General features: G+C 52.5%; 1 protein-coding gene across 1 annotated transcript in view; it reads left to right on the top strand.

Annotated features, from left to right (window-relative positions):
• Positions 1–4,998: 4,998 nt before the first annotated feature.
• The window catches only part of GOLT1B (golgi transport 1B), a 17,820-nt gene continuing 11,521 nt past the window's right edge, over positions 4,999–11,297 (top strand). Inside the window, exon 1 of the mRNA XM_063445035.1 lies at positions 4,999–5,217. Within this exon, the coding sequence (XP_063301105.1) occupies positions 5,193–5,217 (25 nt within the window). The 5' untranslated portion in view covers positions 4,999–5,192. The remainder of the gene's footprint in view (positions 5,218–11,297) is intronic.

Below are 11,297 nucleotides of genomic sequence, written 5' to 3' on the forward strand. Positions count from 1 at the left end.
TTTTAGCCTAATTGCAGAGCGGGGCAAGGCTTTATAAGCCTTCCCCCGCCCTGCGGAGCTCAGTCTGCGCGGAGCCCTCCATGGGTGAAGATCGATTATTTTTTTTGCGCTCGGATTTTTTATTTTATTTTTAGTTCGACGGGTATGATAGATTTTTATTTGGCCTTTTTGGGGGCTGAAGAAAGAAGATTTTAGAAAAAAGAAGACGTCAAATGGCAAGTTTAATTTTTTTTTTACAGGTTAGTTATTTTATTCCCCCCTCACTATTTTTAGGGTGAGGGGGGTAGGTAGGGGATAGTTTGTTTTGGGTGGGGGGGGTGACTAGGGGCTTGGGACCCCTAGTCACCTTGATTGGGGGGGTTTCATTTAGGGCCCCCACCCACCGCTCAGGGGTGGGGGCCGGGGGGGAGGACAGTAGGTCCCCCCCCTTATTGTTTTATTAGGGCCCCCACCCAACGCGCAGGGGTGGGGGCCGGGGGGGGAGGACAGTAGGTCCCCCTTATTGTTTTATTAGGGCCCCCACCCACCGCGCGGGGGGGGGGGGCAGGGGGAGGAGGACAGTAGGTCCCCCCCATTATTGTTTTATTAGGGCCCCCACCCACCGCGCAGGGGTGGGGGCCAGGGGAGGAGGACAGTAGGTCCCCCCCATTATTGTTTTATTAGGGCCCCCACCCACCGCGCAGGGGTGGGGGCCAGGGGGGGAGGACAGTAGGACCCCCTTATTGTTTTATTAGGGGCCCCCACCCACCTCCCAGGGGTGGGGGCGGACAGGTCCCCCCTCTCATTACCATTATGGCCCCCACCCGCCGCCCAGGGGTGGGGGCGGACAGTAGGTCCCCCCCTTATTGTTTTATTAGGGCCCCCACCCACCGTGCAGGGGTGGGGGCCAGGGGGGGAGAACAGTAGGTCCCCCCCTTATTGTTTTATTAGGGGCCCCCACCCACCGCCCAGGGGTGGGGAGGACAGTAGGTCCCCCCCCCCTCATTACCATTATGGCACCCACCCGCCGCCTAGGGGTGGGAGCCTGGGGTGGAGGACAGTACCCCCCCCCTCATTACTATTATGGCCCCCACCCACCGCCCAGGGGTGGGGAGGACAGTAGGTCCCCCCCCCCTCATTACCATTATGGCACCCACCCGCTGCCTAGGGGTGGGAGCCTGGGGTGGAGGACAGTACCCCCCCCCTCATTACTATTATGGCCCCCACCCACCGCCCAGGGGTGGGGAGGACAGTAGGTCCCCCCCTCTCATTACCATTATGGCCCCCACCCGCCGCCCAGGGGTGGGGGCGGACAGTAGGTCCCCCCCTTATTGTTTTATTAGGGCCCCCACCCACCGTGCAGGGGTGGGGGCCAGGGGGGGAGAACAGTAGGTCCCCCCCTTATTGTTTTATTAGGGGCCCCCACCCACCGCCCAGGGGTGGGGAGGACAGTAGGTCCCCCCCCCTCATTACCATTATGGCACCCACCCGCCGCCTAGGGGTGGGAGCCTGGGGTGGAGGACAGTACCCCCCCCCTCATTACTATTATGGCCCCCACCCACCGCCCAGGGGTGGGGAGGACAGTAGGTCCCCCCCCCCCCTCATTACCATTATGGCACCCACCCGCTGCCTAGGGGTGGGAGCCTGGGGTGGAGGACAGTACCCCCCCCCCTCATTACTATTATGGCCCCCACCCACCGCCCAGGGGTGGGGAGGACAGTAGGTCCCCCCCCCTCATTACCATTATGGCACCCACCCGCTGCCTAGGGGTGGGAGCCTGGGGTGGAGGACAGTACCCCCCCCTCATTACTATTATGGCCCTCACCCGCCGCCCAGGGGTGGGGCCGGGGGGAGGACAGTAGGTTCCCCCCCTTTATTACCATTTTTTTTTTACTGTTTAGTGGACATGCCCCTACTCGCGGTATAGCGAGTAGGGGCATTGGGGAGATTTTAATCTCCCTTATGCTATTATGGGGGTCATATTGACCCCCATAGAGTGAGGGGGGGACCTGGGGGGCTTATGAAGTGGTGGGGAGCACAGCTCCCTGCCGCTTCTGTCTTTACATATTACAAGGAGGGAGCTGCACGCCGGTAGCTCCCTCCTTGTAATAAACTGAATGAACAAACGAACACTGATATTCGGTGTTTGTTTGTGTAACGGAACCGCTGGCACCCCGACCGGGTACCCTCCGCTGACGGATGCTCCTAGTGCTTTCCGAGGTCTCCAAGCACTCCGCCTGACACCATAACCACTGCAAGACTCCCACGAACCGCCGCAGCTTGGTTGGGGTCTCGCCACGCTACGCACTCTGGACCCAAGGCCAGGGTCTAGCTCCCCGTAGATGGACCTCCCCGAATTCCAGAGAGCAGGAACAGGAACAAGCTCTTAGCAGAGCTCAGCGATTATACCCTGGGGAGTATAGTGATTATAGCAATCCCCAGAGTGTAGTTCTCCAATCCCCCCAAACATGAGCCGAAACTTCATGAAGGTACAAGATGATCTGAGGTGCTAGCACACCCAGTCTGCTTTTATTTCCATCTTACACATAAAAGCCCGCCCACAGGGGCGGGGTAAAACAGCCAATAGCATAACGGTTACAACCCACAAGTTCCCTCCCCTCAGATAACCAGTTAACATAATTATTACAGCCAGGGAAAATACAGTTTTTATACATGTGCTATAACTTTAAAACCGTACAACCACATATTTGGAATCAGCACACTTTAAACATACACCCTTCCAAAAATCAGCCAAATCCCTCCAGTGGATCAAAAGTTAGCTGGAGGTCCCTTTATGACCGACCGCAAGCACATTTTCCTGCCCAAAACAGTTCCATAGATTTGGGCTGTGCGGCCGGTCAATTTCATGCGAAAAAACGACTAAGTCCCATTTCGAACGGGACTTAGTCTCTGGAGCTGCAAGTTCCGTATGGGAGAAGGTAAGGGTCAGCGGTGTTCGGCAAAATGTGTAGCCGATTTTAGTTCCACAGAATCTTTAGCATACACCGCTGACCGCATTCGACTGAACAAAGATGGCCGCCGCCACGTGCAATTAACCTGCAGTAACCTCACAGCCTGGGAGGTAAATTGCCTGCACACTTTAACTTCTGGGTGGTCCGCCTGTGTGGTACTTGGTTCAGTAAGCCCTAGATACTGAACCAAGTGGGAGAGAGCCAGGGGCAAGTTATTTTACAGGTCTGGGGACATAGTCTTAAAGGGACATTGTTCACCAAAGTTACAAGATGTCCCCAGACGGTTCTTAAAGGGCCATACACACACAATAAAAGTTCATACTTTTCAGGGGCCATAGTCTTAAAGGGTATTGTTACCCAAAGTCTCAATATGTCCCCAGACAGTTCTTAAAGGGCCAGCAGCAGTACAATAAAATACCATTCACTGTGCTTAAAGGGCCAGCAGTCGCACAATAAAATACAATATGCCCAAATATAGTTCTCTAAACGTACCAATTTTCAAGGGGCCATAGTCAGCAGGTAGGAGGCGGGCAAGCAGGCTTCTCCAATGCCCAGTGGCGAGGTTGGTTTCGTCACAGTTTGTTCGTTTGATTTTTTTCTATTCATTCATTCGTCTGATGAATGAATAGGTGAAATTCCCGTTCGCATGTCCAGGTGTTTCACTGGGCATGTGCGGGAATCTTACAGTCTGTGTAGTGTGGGTAGATGACGTGTCCCACAGGGACTTCACCTACCCACACAAAGATGGCGGCGCCCTGAATATAGATCAGGGCAGAAAATAAAGATTAATAAATAGGTAATGTGGGTCTTAGGGGCATTTGGGGGTGACTAGGGGGTCGATTGGATGTAGTGATGGCGGGAGGGGGGTTAAAAAAAAACAAAAACAGGATTCGGCATGACAGTGCCGCTTTAAGCTGTATACCGTACATTAAGTTGTATACCGTACATTAAGCTGTATATTATACAATAAGCTGTATACCGTACATTAAGCTGTATATTACATTTTACGCTGTATACCGTACATTAAGCTGTGCATTATACATTATGCCGTACATTAAGCTGTATGCCGTACATTATGCTGAAGTTGTTTTGGTGGCTATAGTGTCCCTTTAAGTACACACAGGTGGCTCCTGCAGGCTCTAGGAAGCTATCAACAGAGGAGAAATTCTAAATCAAACAGGATTTATTTAATACAGGAAGTGTAAACATTAGATCTCACATTACAGGAAGTGTTTATGGAAGGCTGTGCAAGTCACATGCAGGGAGGTGTGACTAGGGTTCATAAACAAAGGGATTTAACTCCTAAATGGCAGAGGATTGAGCAGTGAGGCTGCAGGGGCATGTTCTATACACCAAAACTGCTTCATTAAGCTAAAGTTGTTCAGACACACAGTTAGATCAATATATACACTAAAAACAGTGGTGATGGTAGTACAGTCAGTGGTGATGGTGGCGGTCAGTGGTGATGGTGGCACAGTCAGTGGTGATGGTGACAGGCAGTGGTTAGGGTGGCACAGTCAGTGGTTATGGTAGTACAGGCAGTGGTTATGGTAGTACAGTCAGTGGTTATGGTGGCGGGCAGTGGTGATGGTAGTACAATCAGTGGTTATGGTGGCGGGCAGTGGTGATGGTGGCACAATCAGTGGTTATGGTAGTACGGTCAGTGGTGATGGTAGTACGGTCAGTTGTTATGGTGGCGGGCAGTGGTTATGGTGGCGAGCGGTGGTTGTGGTCCCGCTGTCTCGGTGAGTTACCTTAACTTTCATTCTAAAAGCAGAGCCGGCTCTGACCAATAACAGGCAGCGCCTGCTTTCTACGTCATAACCCCGCCTCTTCCTTTCTGCGTCTCACTCAGACAGCCAGCAAAACCAACTGTGATTGGATGAAATATAAACTAACCCTGCTCTGATTGGCTAATAGCGATTTACCCTCTCCTGTGATTGATTGGTTAACGTCACACCTTGTCCTGCGATTGGCTGAAACCAAAAACGACGCGGCTCCATGAGCCCGGCTAATTGGTGACCCCGCCCACAGATGGTGATACGCGCTCTGTGATTGGCTGCTGCTCACAGAGCTCTCTCCTCATTGGCTGCCCTGTCACTGCGAGTTTCCGGAAGACGTGGCGGCTCCTCTGCATCTCCCGACTGGATCCCAACTCAGACACCGAGAGCGGAGACCCAACCGGAGAGCGAGACCGAGAGCGAGAGCCAGGAAACCGGCCGCACCGCCAGCACCGCCAGCATGATCTCCCTGAGCGACACCCAGAGTGAGAATAACCTCCTCCCCCCCCCCCAGCCCCCCAATATAATAACCTCCTCCCCCCCCCAACCCCCCAATATAATAACCTCCTCCCCCCCCAACCCCCCAATATAATAACCTCCCCCCAACCCCCCAATATAATAACCTCCTCCCCCCCAACCCCCCCAATATAATAACCTCCTCCCCCCCAACCCCCCCAATATAATAACCTCCTCCCCCCCAACCCCCCCAATATAATAACCTCCTCCCCCCCCAACCCCCCCAATATAATAACCTCCTCCCCCCAACCCCCCAATATAATAACCTCCTCCCCCCAACCCCCCAATATAATAACCTCCTCCCCCCCAATATAATAACCTCCCCCCCAACCCCCCCAATATAATAACCTCCTCCCCCCCAATATAATAACCTCCTCCCCCCCAACCCCCCCAATATAATAACCTCCTCCCCCCCAATATAATAACCTCCTCCCCCCAACCCCCCAATATAATAACCTCCTCCCCCCCCAACCCCCCCAATATAATAACCTCCTCCCCCCAACCCCCAATATAATAACCTCCTCCCCCCAACCCCCCAATATAATAACCTCCTCCCCCCAACCCCCCAATATAATAACCTCCTCCCCCCAACCCCCCAATATAATAACCTCCTCCCCCCAACCCCCCAATATAATAACCTCCTCCCCCCCAATATAATAACCTCCCCCCCAACCCCCCCAATATAATAACCTCCTCCCCCCAATATAATAACCTCCTCCCCCCCAACCCCCCCAATATAATAACCTCCTCCCCCCCAATATAATAACCTCCTCCCCCCAACCCCCCAATATAATAACCTCCCCCCCAACCCCCCCAATATAATAACCTCCTCCCCCCCAATATAATAACCTCCTCCCCCCAACCCCCCAATATAATAACCTCCTCCCCCCAACCCCCCAATATAATAACCTCCCCCCCAACCCCCCAATATAATAACCTCCCCCCCAACCCCCCAATATAATAACCTCCAACCCCCCAATATAATAACCTCCCCCCCAACCCCCCAATATAATAACCTCCTCCCCCCCAATATAATAACCTCCTCCTCCCCAACCCCCCAATATAATAACCTCCTCCTCCCCAACCCCCCAATATAATAACCTCCTCCTCCCCAACCCCCCAATATAATAACCTCCTCCTCCCCAACCCCCCAATATAATAACCTCCTCCCCCCAACCCCCCAATATAATAACCTCCCCCCCAACCCCCCAATATAATAACCTCCTCCTCCCCAACCCCCCAATATAATAACCTCCCCCCCAACCCCCCAATATAATAACCTCCTCCCCCCCAACCCCCCCAATATAATAACCTCCTCCTCCCCAACCCCCCAATATAATAACCTCCTCCCCCCAACCCCCCAATATAATAACCTCCTCCCCCCAACCCCCCAATATAATAACCTCCCCCCCACCCCCCCAATATAATAACCTCCTCCCCCCCAATATAATAACCTCCCCCCCAACCCCCCCAATATAATAACCTCCTCCCCCCAATATAATAACCTCCTCCCCCCAACCCCCCAATATAATAACCTCCAACCCCAATATAATAACCTCCCCCCCAACCCCCCCAATATAATAACCTCCTCCCCCCCAATATAATAACCTCCTCCCCCCAATATAATAACCTCCTCCCCCCAACCCCCCAATATAATAACCTCCTCCCCCCAACCCCCCAATATAATAACCTCCTCCTCCCCAACCCCCCAATATAATAACCTCCTCCCCAACCCCCCAATATAATAACCTCCTCCTCCCCAACCCCCCAATATAATAACCTCCTCCCCCCAACCCCCAATATAATAACCTCCCCCCCAACCCCCCAATATAATAACCTCCTCCTCCCCAACCCCCCAATATAATAACCTCCCCCCCAACCCCCCAATATAATAACCTCCTCCCCCCCAACCCCCCCAATATAATAACCTCCTCCTCCCCAACCCCCCAATATAATAACCTCCTCCCCCCCAACCCCCCAATATAATAACCTCCAACCCCCCCAATATAATAACCTCCTCCCCCCCAATATAATAACCTCCTCCCCCCCAATATAATAACCTCCTCCCCCCCAACCCCCCCAATATAATAACCTCCTCCTCCCAACCCCCCAATATAATAACCTCCTCCCCCAACCCCCCAATATAATAACCTCCTCCCCCAACCCCCCATATAATAACCTCCTCCCCCCCAACCCCTCAATATAATAACCCCCCCCCCAACCCCCCAATATAATAACCTCCTCCCCCAACCCCCCAATATAATAACCTCCTCCTCCCCAACCCCCCAATATAATAACCTCCTCCCCCCCCAACCCCCAATATAATAACCTCCCCCAACCCCCAATATAATAACCTCCCCCCCCAACCCCTCAATATAATAACCTCCTCCTCCCCAACCCCCCAATATAATAACCTCCCCCCCAACCCCCCAATATAATAACCTCCCCCCCAACCCCCCAATATAATAACCTCCTCCTCCCCAACCCCAATATAATAACCTCCTCCCCCCAACCCCCCAATATAATAACCTCCTCCCCCAACCCCCCATATAATAACCTCCTCCTCCCCAACCCCCCAATATAATAACCTCCTCCCCCCCAACCCCCCAATATAATAACCTCCTCCCCCCCAACCCCCCAATATAATAACCTCCTCCCCCCCAACCCCCCAATATAATAACCTCCTCCCCCCCAACCCCCCAATATAATAACCTCCTCCCCCAACCCCCCCAATATAATAACCTCCTCCTCCCCAACCCCCCAATATAATAACCTCCTCCTCCCCAACCCCCCAATATAATAACCTCCTCCCCCCCAACCCCCCAATATAATAACCTCCTCCCCCCCAACCCCCCCAATATAATAACCTCCTCCCCCCCAACCCCCCAATATAATAACCTCCACCCCCGAATATAATAACCTCCTCCTCCCCAACCCCCAATATAATAACCTCCTCCCCCCCAACCCCCCAATATAATAACCTCCTCCCCCCCAACCCCCCAATATAATAACCTCCTCCTCCCCAACCCCCCAATATAATAACCTCCTCCCCCCCACCCCCCAATATAATAACCTCCTCCCCCCAACCCCCCAATATAATAACCTCCTCCCCCCCAACCCCCCAATATAATAACCTCCTCCCCCCCAACCCCCCCAATATAATAACCTCCTCCTCCCCAACCCCCCAATATAATAACCTCCTCCTCCCCAACCCCCCAATATAATAACCACCTCCCCCCAACCCCCCAATATAATAACCTCCTCCCCCCCAACCCCCCAATATAATAACCTCCTCCTCCCCAACCCCCCAATATAATAACCTCCTCCCCCCCAACCCCCAATATAATAACCTCCTCCCCCCCAACCCCCCAATATAATAACCTCCTCCCCCCCAACCCCCCAATATAATAACCTCCTCCCCCCCAACCCCCCAATATAATAACCTCCTCCCCCCAACCCCAATATAATAACCTCCTCCCCCCAACCCCCAATATAATAACCTCCTCCCCCCCAACCCCCAATATAATAACCTCCTCCCCCCCAACCCCCCAATATAATAACCTCCTCCCCCCCCCAACCCCCAATATAATAACCTCCTCCCCCCAACCCCCCAATATAATAACCTCCTCCCCCCAATAATAACCTCCAACCCCCCCAATATAATAACCTCCAACCCCCCCAATATAATAACCACCTCCCCCCCAACCCCCAATATAATAACCTCCTCCCCCCCAACCCCCAATATAATAACCTCCTCCCCCCCAACCCCCAATATAATAACCTCCTCCCCCCCCCCCCAATATAATAACCTCCTCCCCCCAACCCCCAATATAATAACCACCTCCTCCCCCCCAATATAATAACCTCCTCCCCCCAACCCCCAATATAATAACCTCCTCCCCCCCAACCCCCCAATATAATAACCCCTCCTCCCCCAATATAATAACCTCCTCCCCCCCAACCCCCCAATATAATAACCTCCTCCCCCCCAACCCCCCAATATAATAACCTCCTCCCCCCCAACCCCCCAATATAATAACCTCCTCCCCCCAACCCCCAATATAATAACCTCCTCCCCCCAACCCCCAATATAACAACCTCCTCCACCCCAACCCCCCAATATAATAACCTCCTCCCCCAACCCCCAATATAATAACCTCCTCCCCCCAACCCCCAATATAACCTCCTCCTCCCCCCCAATATAATAACCTCCTCCCCCCCCACCCCCCAATATAATAACCACCTCCCCCCCAACCCCCAATATAATAACCTCCACCCCCCAATATAATAACCTCCTCCTCCCCCAACCCCCAATATAATAACCTCCTCCCCCCACCCCCCCAATATAATAACCTCCTCCCCCCCAACCCCCCAATATAATAACCTCCTCCTCCCCAACCCCCCAATATAATAACCTCCTCCCCCCCAACCCCCCCAATATAATAACCTCCTCCCCCCCCCATATAATAACCTCCTCCCCCCCCATATAATAACCTCCTCCCCCCCATATAATAACCTCCCCCCCCCAATATAATAACCTCCTCCCCCCAATATAATAACCTCCTCCCCCCCCAATATAATAACCTCCTCCCCCCCAACCCCCCAATATAATAACCTCCTCCCCCCCAATATAATAACCTCCTCCCCCCAATATAATAACCTCCTCCCCCCCAATATAATAACCTCCTCCCCCCAACCCCCAATATAATAACCTCCTCCCCCCCAATATAATAACCTCCTCCCCCCAATATAATAACCTCCTCCCCCCCAATATAATAACCTCCTCCCCCCCAATATAATAACCTCCTCCCCCCCCCAATATAATAACCTCCTCCCCCCAATATAATAACCTCCTCCCCCCCCAATATAATAACCTCCTCCCCCCAATATAATAACCTCTTCCCCAATATAATAACCTCCTCCCCCCCAATATAATAACCTCCTCCCCCCCAATATAATAACCTCCTCCCCCCCAACCCCCAATATAATAACCTCCTCCCCCCAATATAATAACCTCCTCCCCCCCCAACCCCCAATATAATAACCTCCTCCCCCAATATAATAACCTCCTCCCCCCCATATAATAACCTCCTCCCCCCCAATATAATAACCTCCTCCCCCCCAACCCCCCCAATATAATAACCTCCTCCCCCCAATATAATAACCTCCTCCCCCCCAACCCCCCAATATAATAACCTCCCCCCAATATAATAACCTCCTCCCCCCCAACCCCCCCAATATAATAACCTCCTCCCCCCCAATATAATAACCTCCCCCAATATAATAACCTCCTCCCCCCCAACCCCCCAATATAATAACCTCCTCCCCCCCAATATAATAACCTCCTCCCCCCAACCCCCCCAATATAATAACCTCCTCCCCCCCAACCCCCCCAATATAATAACCTCCTCCCCCCCCAACCCCCCAATATAATAACCTCCTCCCCCCAATATAATAACCTCCCCCCCAATATAATAACCTCCTCCCCCCAATATAATAACCTCCCCCCCAATATAATAACCTCCCCCCCAATATAATAACCTCCTCCCCCAATATAATAACCTCCCCCCAATATAATAACCTCCCCCCAATATAATAACCTCCTCCCCCCAATATAATAACCTCCTCCCCCCCCCCAATATAATAACCTCCTCCTCCCCCCCAATATAATAACCTCCTCCCCCCCCCCAATATAATAACCTCCTCCCCCCCAATATAATAACCTCCTCCCCCCCAATATAATAACCTCCTCCCCCCCAATATAATAACCTCCTCCCCCCAATATAATAACCTCCCCCCCATATAATACCTCCACCCCCCAATATAATAACCTCCAACCCCCCAATATAATAACCTCCTCCCCCCCAATATAATAACCTCCTCCCCCCAATATAATAACCTCCTCCCCCCCAACCCCCCAATATAATAACCTCCTCCCCCCAATATAATAACCTCCCCCCCAATATAATAACCTCCTCCCCCCCAATATAATAACCTCCTCCCCCCAATATAATAACCTCCTCCCCCCAACCCCCCAATATAATAACCT

The sequence above is a fragment of the Pelobates fuscus genome, chromosome 3 (assembly GCF_036172605.1).
Source record: "Pelobates fuscus isolate aPelFus1 chromosome 3, aPelFus1.pri, whole genome shotgun sequence".
Classification (NCBI taxonomy): domain Eukaryota; kingdom Metazoa; phylum Chordata; class Amphibia; order Anura; family Pelobatidae; genus Pelobates; species Pelobates fuscus.